The following is an 18670-nucleotide window of genomic DNA, read 5'->3' on the forward strand; positions in this document are numbered from 1 at the left end:
CTAAAATGAACAGGCTGGAGGAGATGATCTCTAAGGTTCATTTCAGCTCTGCTATCCTATTATTCTAAGATTTCTACTAGCCACAGATGGATTTGAAAACAAAAAACAAAAAACAGCTTAGCCCAATTTCTTTCAGGTTCTAGAAGGATAATCTGGCTGCTGTCTACAATAGAATAAGTTCATTTCAGAGGTAGAAAGAGCCTTAAAGTGTCTAAACTGTGCTCCCTAGAGTCCTGGCCAGCCACTGACAGTCAGCAGGAGTGGACTAGGGAAGAAAGAGGACACCCTGTGCCTATAGCAGAGTGTGTGCAATGAACAAACAGAAATCAAATCTCAGCTTGGCCATTTCCAAGCTGTATGTGCCTCTGTTTCCCCATCTATAAATGGGAACTCCAACCATTCTTGCCTTGTAAGTTTTTTGAGAAAATGCATCTTAGCCCAGGGTCTGAGGCATGTATATTGCACTGTGATTTCAATGGCATCTCCACTTAAACTTGTTTTTCATGAGGCTTCAGCATAGGGTTTCATTCAGAGAAAGTAGTCTCTGGCTTTTTTTTTTTTTTTAAGGCTTATAAATTCCTCAAATCCCTTCATTCTACAGATGAGGAATGAGATAAACTACACAGAGAGAGAACTGTCATAAGGCAGAACAGGGTCAGATCTATAAAAACATCTCAAATGATTTCCATCCCTGGAAAGAAAATGGTTCTTTCCACAAACATTTTTGTTAACTACACAGGCCAGAGTCTGGCTGCCTATGTTTGGGTCCTGGCAGTGCTGTGTGTCCAGGGGCACACGCTCGAGCTGTTTCGTCTTTGTAGGGAGGGTAACAGAGAAGGGCTTCTCACAAGGCTGATGGGGCCACTGACAAGGTGATCGGTGTTAAGGCATTTGGTACAGTGCCCGATACGGATTGGCCCTTGGCAGATTTTAGCTCTGCTTGTGGCTCATCTTTTGGTCCTGGGAAAGGCTCTGTCAGGGTCTGGGCTGAGACCGCTCTTTTTGTCCTCCTGACAGTTCAACAGCTTTGAGCAGCTGTGCATCAACTTCACCAACGAGAAGCTGCAACAGTTCTTCAACCACCACATGTTTGTGCTGGAGCAGGAGGAGTACAAGAGGGAAGGCATCGAATGGGTCTTCATAGACTTTGGCCTCGACCTGCAGGCCTGCATTGACCTCCTGGAAAAGGTAACTGCTCCTCAAAGGAGTGGCTTGGAGAGAGACCAGGCCCTGACCAGAGTTCACATCAGGAGGGAATTTCACTGGGGTCTGCAGGGAGACGGAACCTGGATTCGGGGCAGTCAGCAATACTGCTGATGACTTTGGTTGGCCTGACCCAAGCATGTCAATATTGTGGATTTGACATGCTTGGCTCTGACCTCTAGCTTCCTCTCTGCAAAATGGGTATATCAGTGAGTAGAGTGACCATGGTTAGTTGGGCTGTTGCCTGCCTTAACTCACTGGATCATCACAAGCTACCATATGTGGGGAATAAATTATTATAACCATTTCACATAGGGGAACATTGAGGCACAGAGAAGGGAAGTCACTTGTCCAAGGTCATACAACCTATGAGTGGAAAAATTGGGCTCTAACCCAGGCAATCTAATTGTCTCTCCTGTAATCACACAATAGGGATTATGTTGGTTTAGCAAATGGCCTAGTTCAAGAATAGATGTTCTTTGATTAAATTCGGAAAAGGGATAGAAAAAGGACATTAATGGGATAGATGAAATTTGAACAAAGTCTGTTCATAGTATTACACCAATGTTAATTTCTTGGTTTTCATTATTGTACAGAGTAACTTATGTTAACATTTGGAGAAGTTGGATGAAGGATATTTAGGAATGTTTTACATTATTTTTGCAAGCCTAAAATTATATCAAAGTGAAAAGTTAAAAAATTTTTAAAAAGACAGAACATATCTTATCTCTTAGGCTCATCCTTAAGCCCATCATAGAAAATCTATCATCAAGATAGCCAGGGGTGCCCGGCCAGTGTGGCTCGGTGGTTGAGTGTTGATCTATGAACCAGGAGGTCATCGTTCAATTCCTGGTCAGGGTACATGCCTGGGTTTCAGGCTCAATCCCCAGTGGAGGGCATGCAGGAGGAGGCAGCCATGATCAATGATTCTTTCTCATCATTGATGTTTCTATCTCTTCCTCTCCCTTCCTCTCTGAAATCAATAAAAATCTGTATTTTTAAAGATAGCCAGGGGTCTCCAATGTGGGCTCAGCTTTAACCCTCCAGGAAAACAGAGTCTCCAAAATCAGGCTGCATGCATGATTCATCCACCCCCAACACCTGCAAATATCTCCCTGTTCAGCTGTCACAGAGCATGGAATGTTCTCATGCTTGAGCTTTGGGGTTAAGCATTGCCCTCTTCCAGAAGTCTTCTTTAAATATCCAGACTTCCCATAGGAGGGGGAATATTAAGGCACTAATAACATTTATGAGCACCCTTTTTTGTGTAAGCAGAGACCTAGAACAACATGAGGCCCCTGGGTAGTCAGGAATGTCATTGAGGAGGAGTAGATAAAAGCAGATAAATTAAACACAGAGAGGTCAGGTGTTACTGATTTCACCCTTTTTCTGAGTGCCAAACCTACCTAGCACCACTGTATGGATGGGGTTAACATCTGGGGAGCTATCTGCTCCCTTCAGACTTGTCTTCCCTTCTACTGGACTACATGAATTCTAGCCTCTTTCAAGTTTAAATGGCCATGCGAAGACCAGACCATGACGTGCCAGGCATCATTCCCAGAGTTCTGCTTCCTGGACACATGGGCGTGTGAGGCACCCCTCCCACCAACCCCAGGCCAACACCAAAGTGTCCCCTTTGTGATCCTGTGGCCTCCTCTAACGCTGTCCATTCCTCTTCTCTTTTAGCCCATGGGCATCTTCTCCATCTTGGAGGAGCAGTGTGTGTTCCCCAAGGCCACCGATGCCACATTCAAGGCAGCTCTATATGACAACCATCTGGGCAAGTCCAACAACTTCCTCAAACCCAAGGGAGGAAAGGGCAAAGGGGCTGAGGCCCACTTTGAGCTCGTCCACTATGCAGGCACTGTGAGTATTATCCTGTGGCCACCTACTGGCTGCTGTTTCTTCTTCCTATAATAGGTCCTGACACACCCTCCCTGAGGCTTCCTGCCTCCAACTAGTACACCCACGATAAAACAGGGTGATCAGCTCATTGACATAAACTCCAGTTCATACTTCATCACTGCATCTGAGAATTCAAAAGATATCCAGCCGAGGATGCCTGCTAGGGAGTGACCAACAGTTTTTACCCTCAGAACTGCCAGGGCCACACCATGATATATGGCCGTTGGTTTGACAGGTGAACTTCAGTCTTGGTCAGAAATGAGAACACTTGAAAAAAAATTCCATGAGCCCATTAATCATTTCCTCAATGATTAACTCATCCCTCTGAAAGCCTGTGGCTGCCAAACCAACAAGGTGACATCTCTGAAGTGGCTTTTCACTCATGACAATCCCAGTCCTCAGGGAAGGGGGAAATTAAGTGCAAGCAGGACGCTGGTTCTATTTGAATAATTCATAGGGGAGACAACATTTGTCCATCCAGTTTATAAGAATCTTTGGCTTCCTTGGGATTTCAGTATTGCCATAAATGCCAATGTTCCTGTTACCACTAGAGTTTATTGACCCTCCTTGGGTTTAACTGCAGGAAACAGTAGCCTCAGCACCAGAGCCACCAGGAAAGCTGCTGTTGGATTGAGCATTGGGACCAAGATTTTATAATCTCATCAACCATAACAATGTCAATTACTCACAAAATGAATAGTGCCAACATCTAGAGCAGTGGTTCTCAACCTGTGGGTCATGACCCCCAAAGGGTCGCCTAAATACATCCTGCATATCAGATATTTACATTATGATTCATAACAGTAGCAAAATTACAGCTATGAAGTAGCAACGAAAATAATTTTATGGCTGGGGGTCACCACAACATGAAGAATTGTATTAAAGGGTCTCGGCATTAGGAAGGTTGAGAACCACTGATCTAGAGCAAACAGCAGGCTTGGGGCTGAATTGCAGTGTTCCACCCATCTCCCGCACTGAAATGAGAAGCAATGGAATATTCAAAGTCAAATGGGGACTCTGCACTTCCAAGAAGGCTCTAAAATAAAGCCTGGAGATGACAAACATCTATGCTCTATAGGACATAAGAAACCCAAACTTTTGGGGTTCTCGTCTGCTCCCTTGTTTCTCAATACTCAATGGAAGGATCTGAAAGGCTCCTTCCTCTTTGCCTCTCCTGCTGCTGCCACATGGCAAATGGGAAATATAAATTTGTGGATTTCCAATTACCTGGACACAATGGAGCCCCCAGAAATAGATAAGTGAAGCCCCCTACCATTCCACCAGGCAATGGCCCAGGGTATATGTGCTTCTCAGCAAGGAGAGACCAAATGCTCTCACAGGGAAACCAGTCACTGACAGTAATACCATATCACCTGAGAAGAAGAAGATCCAGTGGTCAGGAAAGCTCGATGTGGCCAGCAAAGCAATACATGCAAGATAAGGTCACAGCCCAGCAGAGAGCAGCTGGGAGTCCTGGTTCGTGGGCAAAGACCAGAAATTGGGTGTCCTAGACAGGTAAACTGCAAATGCCCAAGAAAGCAGATGATGGGACCTCTATGTGGGATATCCTAAGACTCCAGGGAGTCATTGGGACAAGAATGGAAGTACCAGGAGATGGGAGATTGGTCTTGGGAACTGAGAGTAGGTAGAGTTATAGGTAGAAATATAATTACTGGCATTTTCCCTTTTCCAGGTGGGTTACAACATCACAGGCTGGCTAGAGAAAAACAAAGACCCCCTGAATGAAACAGTGGTGGGCTTATTCCAGAAATCGACATTGTCAATCCTGGCCATTCTCTTCAAAGAAGAGGAAGCTCCAGGTATGGCTGAACCCTTTTTGTGTCCAGTCTCCCTATGTTGATGCCCTTTTGTGGCCAAAAGGAAAGGGAAAAAAAAAAACTTTTTCATTCAACTCTGGATGGATGAATGGATGGATGGATAGATGGATAGATGGATGGATGGATGGATGGATGGATGGATGGATGGATGGGTGGATGGATGGGTGGATGGCATGTTGCTTAAGGTAGGCCATGGAGGATACTACCATAGAGGGATGCAGATGCAACCTGAGAGCTTTCATCAACTGAATCAATCATCCGGTCCATATCACCTGTAGGTGGAACAACGCTGCTTTGGAAAAGCTGATGCCCAGAAGCTCTGTGCTTATTTTCTGCTCCCTGCTTGCCTTTGTCTGAGGCAAATGCCAAGCCCCGCCTTACCTCCAGCCCAGTCTAGGTTGTGTGGCCCATAGGGGAACACTCTGGGTGAGAGTGGCCCAACTGGGCTGCCACTCAGTGGGGCAAGAACTGCAAATCTCCTTTGGCTCAGAGATGTTTTCACCACCAACATGCAATTCTTCAGGTGGTCTGTGTGCTCTTCCTCTTCCCCAGGTGATGGGAATAGTTTGTCCGCTTGTGCCAGCCCTAAATCACCAAGGGCTACACTCTCTCCAAGGAGCACAGTACTTCTTTTGGCAATTATGTCACAGTCAGCCATTGGCCCACTCCCTGATAGATCTCATTTTCCTGATGGGAGGACCCCACCTTAACGAGTCCCAAAAAGTTTTTAAAGCCAGAGAATGCATATCCTTGAGACAGCCTCCCATGCTGGGTGCTGATGTGAAACGTATTGTCTCTCTTTCTCAGCTGGAAGCAAGAAGCAGAAGAGAGGTTCCTCCTTCATGACAGTCTCCAACTTCTACAGGGTAAGTAGGGGCTGCCCCAGAGTCCACCTTGCATTCAGTGCACCTACCCCTCTCCTTTCAATGGTATGGTGGTATGGCTGCCACCTCACAACCAAGGACAGGATAATTTCATTTCTATGACTATGGTTGCCTCTTGCATTTGAGGAGTCTGTTTCCTTCTGAAGGGGTCACAGGACCACAGGACAGTAGAGGAGAAAAGAACCTCAGATATGGTCCAGTCTAGTTGTGTTGTTTCAGACTGAAACCCAGAGAATGACGGGACTTGCCCAACATGACAAGTGGAAATATCAATGTCTAAGCAGCTCTTGTGCCCTAGAGTTAGTTGGCATGTCTTCTTCCACAAAGTTTGGGCATTACTGGAAACATGTTCTAAAGTGCAGAAGTGCAGCCAATGAGGAGATGTTACACAAAGAAAGATTTTAATATTTCCCAAGAATCAGCTGTCCTAAGGCAGAGTGGGTCACCTCATTGGAGGATCCAGGCAGAGGAGGAGGAACTGTTTAGTAGGGAGGTTAACAATGGACAGGGTTTGGTCCACACACAGGCACTATGGCTCCTTTTACTGTCAAGATTTTATAATGATCCAGCACTGAATCAGAAGAGGCCCTGCTTCTTGTAAATCATGTCACCTTAGGCAAGTCACTGGACCTCTGAGAGCACTGCTAACCAACAGAACATTACACATGACAGAAATGTTCTCTTCTTTCCAACATGATGTCCAATATGGTAGCCATTATCCATATGTAGCTAGTAAGTACTTGAAAGTGGATGCTGTGATTGAAAGAACTGGATTTTAATTTTAATTTAATTAATTAAACTAAATAAATACCTCTAATGAGTGTAGGTGTCCTGCAACACCAGTGCCAAATTTACTCACTCTTCATTTTAATTTTTCCTCCATTCCCCAGGAGCAATTGAATAAGCTGATGACCACCCTCCACAGCACTGCCCCTCATTTTGTCCGCTGTATTGTGCCTAATGAGTTCAAGCAATCAGGTATATCATGGGGACGTGTATCCCTGCTGAAAGTTCTCAGGAGCTGTGAATTTGGTGTTTGCTCCAAATTAAGTCCAATAACCAGGAATGATTGGGGCTAAATGGGGCATGAAAGAATCCCCAACAATGGATAATCCAAAAATTGTGTTCTAGCTGCTTTGTACAGCAGAGTGGTGTCCACCCAGACAGAAGTCACCCTCAGGAGAGCCTTTGGGACTTTGCTGAATTGTGGGGAACAGGGACCCCTGGGCAGTGATAGGAGGAGACTAGGGTTGATGATGTGGATACTCAGTTCAGTCTTCTTAAGTGGCAAGAAGTGGCCTGTCCCACCATAGAGTAGTGACTCCCCATCCTGTGCCCTCCCTCTTGGCAGGTGTGGTGGATGCCCACCTAATCATGCACCAGCTGGCTTGCAATGGAGTCCTGGAAGGTATCCGTATTTGCAGGAAGGGCTTCCCAAACAGGCTGCAATACCCAGAGTTCAAACAGAGGTGAGTGAGTGGTATGCCCCAGAAACCTTGACAATTTCCAGGGATTGACTATTGACAAATATAATCCGATTGTCACAGACACTGTGGGTACAAAGACGTATGCTGCCTCACTATCTCTACTTCACTACACATTGGCCCACATTTCAACTGCCATCACCTGCATTTCTTTGCCTGAGGGCTTTCTCGGGCTGCTGGGGCCTACTTTGCTACTTGGCAGGCTGAAAGTATTAGGAATTAATGCCTCCCCAGGAGCAGCCTTCAACCAATGAGTAAGGGCAGTTGGTAAATAAATATTTCAGCCCCCTCACCATTCTGATGAGGTAACTCTGAGGTGTGTCCTACACTGGCTGTCAGATCAGATAGCAACATGCTGGTAAATGTTAAAAATGGGCTCTCCAGGTTTTAAAAAAAAGAAACCCTGATTTGTAGTGTCTGCCTGTTTCCATGGTGTAAATACTCCCACCACAGCTGATTTCGAGCTACCACTGTGGCATCTCTGAATGTGGAGTTGGGAAGAGATGCACACTATTCACTCTCATGAGCCAGTAGGAACAGGTTCCAACTCACCACTGCTCCTAGTGTCCCCAGCAGGATGAAGATCCAGTTGCCTGCTATAATAACTGGCTTGATAGCATGCCTTTTATTTGCTTCCCAACCCACTTCCCAACTCTGCCACTTCCCAATTAACTACTTGCACTTGAATCCTGGTCTCAGGGTCTGCTTCCGGGGGAACCCAAACCAAGACCCCATCTTTGCATTATTTTACTTCTACTCCCTCTCTATTTGCTAGAACATGTGACCATAGATTGATAGAGTAAGAAGGGTCACCTGAGGTCACCTTGTCCAAGTCATCTGAAGTCCCTAATTGGGAAAGGACTTATCCAAGATCACAAAGGGAGTTGCTTGCAGGTCAGGAAAAATAAGCAGCTCTCCTATGTCTGGAAGAAAAGAAGTTTGGTGTCTTCATTTCTACAAACACCTCCCCCCTGAAACCTCAACCCACACTGACATTTAGTCCCCAAGTCTCCTGTCAGACACATCTATCTTGCCTGCATCTGTAAAAGAAATCTATCCCCTGACTCAAGGGCCATGCCATAGATCAAGGGATAACTGCATGGACAAGCTTTCATGCTGCCAGCTTGGAGATGACACTGACTGCATGACTGCTGTTACCCACTCCTGACAGGTACCAAGTGCTGAATCCCAACGTGATTCCTCAGGGATTCGTAGACAACAAGAAGGCCTCAGAGCTGCTGCTTGGGTCCATTGACCTGGATGTAAATGAATACAAAATTGGACATACCAAGGTAGGGTCTTCCGGTGGTACAGCCTCCCTATAACACTCAACCTTGTTTTAAGAAGGTGAGCTTCAAGATATGAATTCCAGCTCCACCACTGGCCAGTTGCCTGTCTTGTACAAGCCTCTTGGCTAATGAGACCCTCCGTTTCCTCCTTTGAAAAAGCAGGGCTCATAAGGTCAATTTCATCGGACTTTGGAGTGACTAAAAGTAACATACATGAGAATCCAGCTCAGACAGAATACTACTCAATAAATGGTAGGATATTTCTTAGGATTGTATGACCCCAGATTTCTAAAAATAAAAGGAGCCCATCAGAATCAAGGCCCTGGATTTGACCAGGGCATGGCAGTACATGTGTGATTCGGGTCTTCAGGTTAAGCACCATAATCCTAGCCCACACACACCAACAGCCCCAGCCCTGAGCTGGCAGATAATTCTGGGTTGACTCAGATGGGGCAGCCACCAGATCCCGACACGGGACCTGGGCTATCCTTTGTCTGTCTCACTTCCTGGTCTCACAGGGTACTGTCACGATTGTTACGGCCAGCCAGGTTGACAGTGAACAGTGTCCATCTATAGCTACCTGATCAGACTGGACCCCAACATGACAGCCAGGGTGACATGGGAGGAGCACTGGCTTTACAGTCAAGAGGGTCAGGCTCATAGCCTGCCTCTTGTGTAGCCTGGAGCAGGTCACTTGCCTCTCCTGGTTTCATGGGTGGCCCAGGCGAGTACAACTTCTCCACAGGCCTGGTGTGGCTCAATGAATGTGACCAAAGTTTGCATTTCACAAGTCTTGTTTTCCTGGGTATGAGTCCCACTGACACACAACGAGCTGGATGCCTGAAATTGTGCAGCCTTAATACAACTCTGTCTCCTTTCTGGAACTCCCCACCCCCAACCCCCAGCTGATCACTATCCCCTCTTCCCACTCCCAGATTCCCATGGGATCCTGACTATCCAGGCTGCTTTGCATGGTGGTAAAAAAAAGGGAGGCCCCTTGACACCCTGGCTTCCAAGCAATCACAGCAGTGGGGATTATAAGGGTCTCACACTTTACTCAGAGCTTCATAGTTACAAAAGTTCTTTTCTGCCTGTTATTTAATCCTTATAACAACCGTCTAAGGAAGGGATCAGCATTCCCATTTCACAGATAAGGAACTGAGGCCATAAGATGTGAGGAAACATGTCCAAGGTGACCCAGCTAGTAAGTTCAAGACCAGGTCTGGAGCTTATAGGAGAATCCAAGGGCAAGAGGAACTAAACACTGAGGCTACAGTGGCCCTGCTATTGGAGGTGTCCAGGCTGGGGCCAGCTGATTTTGAGGGTCCTCAAATAACAGCACTAGACTGTGTCTCTTAACTCTTAAAGACCCTTCTGAATCTCTGGTGCTTTGATTTTAACCCCCACTCCCAAGTTGCTGCTATTGGTGACAGCTGGGCTATTTTCAGATAAGTGTGTCTGTCCTCTAGGTATTCTTCCGAGCAGGCATCCTGGCCAAGCTCGAGGACATGCGAGATGAACGTCTATCCAAGATCATGACGATGTTACAGTGTCGGCTCCGGGGTTTCCTTATGAGGGTTGAGTTCAAGAAGATGCTGGAACGAAGGTAGCATACATGAACACCAATGGGGCAGGACCACTGAAGCCACACACATCCTTACAAAATGACCAGGAACCCCGCCATACATACAGTGGTCAGCTCCATTAGTGACACAGTGCAGTGAGGTGCCAATGTCTTTGCTGGACCAAAGAACCCTGTTGGGAGGCTATAATAGTTTCCCAAGGCTGCCAGAACAAAGCCCCACAAACTGGGTGTCTTAAAACAACAAAAACTTATTTTCTCATAGTTGTGGAGGTCAACAGTCTGAAATCGAGGTGCTGGAAGTCCATGCTCCCTCTGAAGCCTCTAGTGGAGGAACCTTTCTTGCCTCTTTCAGTCCTGGTAGCCCCAGGCATTTATTGGCATCACTCCAATCTCTGCCTGTCTTCATATGACCTTCTTCTCTGTGTCTGTCTTCAAATCTTCCTCCTTTTTATAAGGATACCAGTCATCTTGGGTTAGGGTCCCACTCTATTCCAGTATAACTCATCTTAACCCCAGTAATTTTACATCTGCTAAGACCCTATTTCCAAATAAGGTCATATTCACAAGCACTGGGGATTAGGACTTCAACATACGTTTTGAAAGAGACACAACTGAATTCATAACAGGGACCACCTAACCTACAGTGTATAAGCTACTTTCATAGCCATCCCCTTACTTGCTCCATATGATGATGATGATGCTGTGAGAGGGAAGTGGGAGGGCCAGTACCGCCATCTTATAGATGTGGAAACTGAGGTCAGAGAGGTTAAGGAACTGGGCCAGGTTCATGCAGAGTCAGGATTAGATCCCAGAAATCCTCATTCCAAATCCCTGCCCTCAGAATCCTGTTTTTCAGTCAGCTCCCCAAAACAGTAATTAGAAAATATCTCAGGCTGCCCTGCTTGACTTGTGACTGACTCTGGCAATTTGTGGTCATAGAATTAATAATAATAGTAGCGATGGATAAATAATAACAGTAATGAACTCCTGATATCCAGCATCAGGCCCTCTGTGACCCCAGCTGAAGGCAGGGACATTGATTAGGGACTGAGTGGTCGGATGGCAACCCAAGCCAGCCCAAGGCTTTGGTGCCCAGGAAGTCACTGGTAAAAGTCAGTCAAATGAAAGTGCAAGGGACAAGAAAGGGTGGATTCCAAAGACTGCTGATGTATGGGATTAGGAACCAATCGATGATTTCCGGTGAGGAAAGGAAGGGAAATGCAGGAAGAAATGAGTAGTCTGTCTCAGCCTGATGCTGTCTGAGAGGAATGGTTCCATCTGGGAGGCCAGGTCCTGACACGTGCATTTTAACCCATGCAACCCTGAATTCTCTTTTTGCAGAATTGGCCTGAAAGTCATCCAGCGGAACACACGCAAGTTCTTAGAGCTGCGTTTCTGGGGCTGGTGGAAGCTCTACAACAAGGTGAGGGCTGAGGGCTAGGCCAGCTGGTATTGCTGCTATCTGCGGGCGGGGGCCTTAGTCCTAGGTAGAAAGAGGTGCCTCTTGGGGGTGGAAAACCATGGATACTGCAGGGACAGTCTAAAAATGAGAGTGCCTTGGAGACAGAGGAGTCTAGCCTCCTTCCAGACAGGGGCTAATTCCTCCCTCAGAAAAATCATAGTGTCTTCCCCCATTTCATCTCATCCCTAAAAATAAAATACACTTAGAGTGGAGAGGAACCCCCCACTCTGCTGCAGAAAGTGGGCTTGGTTATCAGTGCCCCACCCCTGGGGTTGAGACATCTTCAACTCCCTTAGTGAAGTCCTTGGCTTCAGAACTGGGGTGGCCTCAGGAAATCATGAGATCTGACATCTCATTTCCCAGATTCTTCCAAGAGAGCAGTGAGGACGGTGTGAGTCAGCCAGATGATGGGGCTGCTGGTGCCCCAAGCAGCCAGGCCATCCTCAACCAATGCGGGAGGCCATGAACCATCCTACTGCATGCAGGTTGAATCACACCAGGTTATGACATCACAGCTGGGGCCTCCATTGAGAGGGAACACACCACTGGGCACCATGGGAGCCAGGTGCAGGGCTGCCACACTCAGCCGACAGGAGAATGCTTGTCTCAAGGGGCAGCCACGTGGAGAATTAGGACAGGTTCTAGGTCATCTCAGGTGGTTGTGAGCCCCCCACACTGCACACAGAAGCTTCTTTTCCCTCCCAGAGAAAAAGTGCTTTTAAACAATTGGTGCTGACCACAAATTTACCCTAGTAAAGGGAGAACAGTAAGTTCCGCATCCCCAAATGTGCCCACACATAGGCGATTGCAGAGGGTCCTAGATGAGCATTCTCAAAGTTCATCATCACCGGCACATTCCCACCTGTTCAATGACTGAGTTTTTTTCCTTTATATCAACTCACTGTTTTGATCTTGAAAATTTATTTTACAAGGAAACTTCATTTCCTTAACCTGCTCTAATCTCATCCTAAGCAAATAGCATCCATAAAATTATGAATTTGACAAGTTCTTTTTCATTTTTAAAATTTTTTCAAAATTATTTGTTGTTATTATTAATAATTATTTTAAAGTAACTATGTAACAATAAAAATCAAAGGGTTTCAATGCAGTGCTGGAATCCATCTCACCTGTCCCCTTTGTGTATGGATTACCATTTAGGACAGGGGTCCTCAAACTTTTTAAACAGGGGCCAGTTCACTGTCCCTCAGACCGTTGGAGGGCCGGACTATAGATTAAAAAAAAAACTATGAACAAATTCCTATGCACACTGCACATATCTTATTTTGAAGTAAAAAAACAAAACGGGAACAAATACAATATTTGTATTTGCATGTGGCCCGCGGGCCGTAGTTTGAGGACCCCTGATTTAGGAAGTCCCAGACCAACAACTCTTAGGGTCTTTCAAGCAGACACAGTGATCACAGATGACAAGGAGACAGAGCCTGGAAGCTTCCCTGTTCTTTACTAGAAAGTAAAACTTCACTAATTAAACATTCAGGGCAAGGTGCTATTCCAATGAGTAAAAAACATAAAATAAAAATCCTTTACTCTTAGTATATTGACTAAATGCTAATCTTATTTAACTAAGCCAGGTAGGATGAGTCAGCGGAGAAAAACACACTTTCACTGAATAAAAAGTGTGACAGCTGTTGTAGTGCCTACATAACCTGTTCATGCGAACTTTGCCACTTTGGAGAGCAGACACAAGAGAGACAGACAGAGAGACATAAAAAAGATTTAAAAAAAAACAGAGAGATGGAGATATAGAGAGAATAGATGATAGATAGATAGATAGATAGATAGATAGGGCACTCAATAAGGAAGAAAAGCAAGGGAAAGCCAAGTTGTGGATGTAGCCAGGGCTCCAAGCACACACAATTTACAAAACAGCTGTAAACACTGGGTGCAGCTAGATACTGAAGACCATGTAACTTTGTGTTTCCTGGGATCAAAGAGCATCCTGAGGATTGATCTTAAGAAGAATGGGCCTTCTCTGTGGAGGCCAGACATGCTTTGGCCTCTATGGAAAAGGGCTCTTCCTCACAGCTGCAGCAGGAGTTGCTTTCCACCCAGTGGGGACATGAGGCCCAGCCTGGCAGAGCCACCACAACCCGTCTCTCAGTCCCCTGGCGAAGCCCATCTCCCTAACACTCTATGATATTGCTCAGGTCAAGCCGCTCCTGAATGTGGCCCGGCAAGAGGAGGAGATGAAGGCCAAAGAGGAGGAGCTGAGGAATGCCATGTCCAAGACACAAGAGCTGCTAACCAAGGTCAAGGATATGGAGGAGAAGGTGGCCACACTCAGCCAGGAGAAGAACGACCTCAAAATCCAGCTGCAGGCCGTACGTGGGGCCCTGGGGGAGGGACAGGAGCTGGGGGCCTTGGCAACTGTCCAAACCTCAAGGGTTGCCATGAGTCAGGCCCTAGATGGGAGGATGAGCTTCTTGCGAGTTGTGTGCCTCCGGCCTTCTCTTTTCTTCATTGTAATGTCACCCTTGACCCAAATACCAAAATGTCTCTATCAGAGTCTTATTTGCCCTCAGCACACACAGAAAGGCTGGCCCTGTGAGGGTTGTCCAGACAAGATGTAGTGGGAGAAGCCCCCGAAGTGAGCCTGGGTCTGCTGTGGGACCTTGGGAACTTGCCCTCTTTGCCTACTGTTCTTTGCCTGTCAAGTGCAAACACAGCAGGAAGAACAAATGACCTAGTTTGCATGGGTGCCTGACTCAATGCCCCCCTCCCTGCATTCCAATATAATGACTATAGTCACTGCTGTGACCCTCCTGGTTTACCAAGGATCCTTCTCTGATTGGACCCTCACAAACACCCCTTAAGATACCCAATTTTCACATGTATCTTACAGGGTAGAAAACTCACTTTGACCAACATTTAGAGACTTCATCAGGTCCCAAGCCCATCGGTAGAAAACCCACAATTGTGAGGGGTTCGATTCTATCTTGGGTCCTTCCTGCTTAGCATAGTTTCTTCACATCATCTTAACACCCCTGAGGAGTTTCTCCAGCCAAGAACCTTATTTTATGTTTGGGAAGACTGGGCCTGAGTGAGACCACAGTAATAAAAGAATCTTCTATTTACAGAAGCACCTCATGAGCTCCATCCCTTTACGCCTCACGGTGTTGTTTCCCTTATTTTGCAGACAAAGATCTGAATTTCAGTAAAGTTATGCCATGAACAAAAGTCACACAGCTGGGCCAGTCTTCTGTCTCTGTGTCCAGTTGTTGTCTTACACCACTGACTCCATCTTGGGGAGACCCCAGTGGATCCCCAGGTTGTCCCTCCTCTACCACTTATTGCCTGTGTGACTTTTGACAGCTCCACCTCTGATTAAACCTTAAGGTGCATCTGATCACCTGGCATCTCATCAAAATGCAGATTCAGATGTAGCAGGTCTCACCTGGGGCCTGAGATTTAGCATCCTAACTCTCAAGTGCTGCAACTGGCCTGGGGCCCACACTCCTAGACTACACTTTGTCACTTTGTCGTACACATCACAAAGGAGCTCGGAGCTAGCCCAGCCCCTGTCCAACCTCAGGACACATTTGGGGGGGCGGGGCGTCCTGTCAGCCCGAGGACTGCCCACCATCTTGGTCCCCTGTGGGAGCCTGGACCCCTAATTTTGACTGGGGCTCTTTTTTCCATCAGGAACAAGATAACCTAATGGATGCGGAGGAGCGCCTGACCCAGATGATGAAGACCAAAATGGAGCTGGAGAGCCAGATTGGGGACATGCGGGAGCGGCTGGAAGAAGAGGAGGGCACAGCTGCCTCCCTGAGTGCCACCAAGCGAAAGCTGGAGGGGGAGCTCAGTGACCTGAAGCGTGACCTGGAGGGCCTTGAGACCACCCTGGCTAAGACAGAGAAGGAGAAGCAGGTGAGGTGGCCTTGGGCACAATCACACTCCTCTCAGGGTCAGGGAATCCCAGCTCGCTCACCCTGCAGGGGTCACACCAGGAGCCTCGCCACCAGCTACAGGGGGATATTTTTTTTAATCCTCACATGAGGATATGTTTATTGATTTTAGAGAAGGAGGAAAGGAGAGAGAGAGAAAAAAAACATTTATGCGAGAGAGAAATATTGATCAGTTGCCTCCCACATACACCCCAACCAGAGATTGAACCTGCAACCTAGGAATGTACCCTAACTGGGAATAGAACACGCAATCTTTTGGTGTACAGTATGACACTCCAACCAACTGAGCCACCCAGCTGGACCAAATGGAGTTATGTTAACTTAATTAAATACAATTTAAAATGCAGTTCCTCAGTTAACAGAGCCCCATTTTGAGTGCTCAATAGCCACATGCAGCCAGTGCTACTGTGTTGGACAAAGCAAACTGAGAACACACATCCATTGTTACAGAAAGTTCTGTTAGAGCAGCTGCCTAAGGGGACTGAGAGCTCTTCCCGTCATGGTGCCATCCACACTCAGACCTGACTGGTTCTCCTCAAACCTGGGATTCCCGGCATCTGCATCAGCCTGCTGCCCACTTAGCCTCAGCATCCTGGCCCCTCACAGAATGTCCTGCAGCATCATGTTCACTCTTCCTCCCTTCCCTGAAGAGGCAACCCTATCAGAAGAGTGGGGCCACTTATAGCTGCTCAAACAAGCAGTTGATGCCCTCCAAGTGGCTCCAGGGGGAGCCCACTTGTTGGCCCTTGGCCCCAACACCCGCTTCGTACCTTGTAGGTGTATGGGGTCCATGAGCAGGGAAAGGTAGACATAACCAAACCCATGCCTCTCCAGCTCTGATGTGCACCCAAACCATCAGGATCCTGATAAGATGCAGATTCTGGGCTGGCAGGTCTGGCAGGGACCCAGGACCCATGTTTCCAACACATTCTCGGTCAATGCCACAGCTAACATCCAAGGACCAGGCTTTCAGTAGCAAAGGCCTGAATTAGTGGTCCTCACTGCTTCCCTTACCCCCAAGATTCTGACTTGGGTGATTGGGGTGTGACCTGGGTATAGTATTTCTCAGGCTCCCAGGAGACTCTAGAGCAGTGGTTCTCAACCTTGGCTACACATTAGAATCACCTGGGAATCTTTTCAAAATCCTGATCTCTGGGCCTCATCCTCCGGAAATTCTGTTTCTTTGTTATGGGGGTGAGGCCACGACATTAGTAACAAAGAAACAGAATTTCCAGAGGATGAGGCCCAGAAATCAGGATTTTTAAAAGATTCCCAGGTGATTCTAATGTGCAGCCAAGGTTGAGAACCACTGCTCTAGAGTACAGCCAAATCAAGGACCCTCTCTCAAAACAAGTGCCTCCTCTCCTCCCACCAGAGGTGTTCCCAGCCTTAAAGATCTGTTTCTCTCTCACCCGGGTTTCCAGGCCCTAGATCACAAGGTCCGCACCCTGACTGGGGACCTCTCACTCAGAGAAGACTCCATCGCCAAGCTCCAGAAGGAGAAGAGGGCCCTGGAGGAGCTGCACCAGGTGAGCACCGCCCACTTCTCCCCTTGGCAGAGCAGGCAGACCTCAGATTTGTCACCCTCAGCTAGGGGCCCTCAGGAAACTCACAGAATCTCCCTAAATCTCAATGCCCTCATCAGTGAAGTGAGCATGGTCACATCTTGATGCCTTCCTTCTAGGTTGGTTATAAATGGGACAACCATATAATTTATCACCCAAACTAGGACAGCTTTCAGAGTGAAACGGGGACAACAGACAAAAGTCAGGATGGCCCCAGGCACAGTGGGAGGTGTGATCCCCAGAGTCATAAGAATGAGGTGGGGCATAGGGAAGTGTCCTTGAGCTCTAAAGCACCAGTGAATTCTGATGCATTGCTGCAACAACAGACATGAGGTCTTGAGGTCACAGGCAGACTCACCCGACTATTACAGGCTCAGGCTACTAAATACAGAGCCAGCTCTGACCAGCCTCCAGCCCAGGGCACCTCCTAGCTCTGGAAACACAGGTGCAAAGAGCGAGTTGAAGCTCAGAACCAGACAATGGACCTTCATCCCTGTGTTTGCTGAAACCTGAATCCACAGCATGTCCCCTAAGCTGCCTCTGGAAATACCTCCCCTTCAACTGTGACTCAACTATATTAAATACCCAGAGCCACTTCTTATAACAAATACAGCCAATTCTCATGATTCAAGGTTCTATAAAATCATCACACACACTGAAACAGCAAAAAACTAAAACTCTGCTCCTAGGGGAAATTTAGGGTTAGGTTTCTGTAAGCCTTTGATCATAACATTTTGTCAACCAATCAATACATAATACATATGATTATGATCAATACATTATGTTGTTTTATGTGTGTATGTGTTTAAAGGCGCCTTTTTAGTACATATTGTTGATTCCTTAACATTGAACCCTTGGTCAACAGCACTCTATCTTATGCCCGAATGAAGCTTATCTACCACAATTTCCTCTGTAAGAAACATCAAAGCTTTCTTGTGCTTAGGAACACTAGACAGCACTGTGTGTGGGTACATTTTAACAGTGAAATCACCAACAAAAAGCACAAAAATGTAAAAATGTGACACTAAATAGACTGTGAAAAGGACACTTGTTTGCAGTATTAGATAAAACATGAAGGCAAGGCATCATCTCATTTGATCTCAGCTGAAAAACCCCAGGTGACTCAAATTTTTCACCATCCCACTAATATTTGTGGATGACCATGAAAGTACCATGAGTATTGATTTGGGGATTATAAATAATATTAGCAAGTAGGTAAATTGGCAGGTAGATTATCCACAAATAATGAAGACTGACTATTTTGGAAGACTTTCTTACTATCCTGAAATAAAACTATAAATAGAGCACCCTTCAATATAAAGGAGAAATAAATGGAAAATAATTCATAATAAACTAGAGGCCCGATGCATGAAATTCATGCAAGGGGCTCGGCCCTCGCAGCCCTGGCTTTGTCCAGCAGGTCAGCCGGAAGGTCGTTCAGTTGTCTGGTCTAATTAGCATATTATGCTTTTATTATTATAATAAATAATAGAGCTATCCATGTGTAAAAGATAAAGCAGATTGAC

At 46.5% G+C, this 18670-nt stretch overlaps 1 protein-coding gene across 1 annotated transcript in view; it reads left to right on the forward strand.

Moving 5' to 3' along the window:
* Positions 1-18670, forward strand: part of MYH16 (myosin heavy chain 16) — a 54806-nt gene that overhangs the window by 11399 nt on the left and 24737 nt on the right. Inside the window, exons 12-23 of the mRNA XM_070412578.1 lie at positions 1018-1188; positions 2890-3069; positions 4802-4928; positions 5754-5812; positions 6721-6808; positions 7182-7299; positions 8486-8606; positions 10073-10209; positions 11530-11611; positions 13819-13992; positions 15314-15541; positions 17004-17108. Of these exons, the coding sequence (XP_070268679.1) occupies positions 1018-1188; positions 2890-3069; positions 4802-4928; positions 5754-5812; positions 6721-6808; positions 7182-7299; positions 8486-8606; positions 10073-10209; positions 11530-11611; positions 13819-13992; positions 15314-15541; positions 17004-17108 (1590 nt within the window). The remainder of the gene's footprint in view (positions 1-1017; positions 1189-2889; positions 3070-4801; positions 4929-5753; positions 5813-6720; positions 6809-7181; positions 7300-8485; positions 8607-10072; positions 10210-11529; positions 11612-13818; positions 13993-15313; positions 15542-17003; positions 17109-18670) is intronic.

The sequence above is a fragment of the Myotis yumanensis genome, unplaced genomic scaffold (genome assembly GCF_028538775.1).
Source record: "Myotis yumanensis isolate MYYU_CA2020_CCGP unplaced genomic scaffold, mMyoYum1.0.hap1 SCAF_4, whole genome shotgun sequence".
NCBI classification, from domain to species: domain Eukaryota; kingdom Metazoa; phylum Chordata; class Mammalia; order Chiroptera; family Vespertilionidae; genus Myotis; species Myotis yumanensis.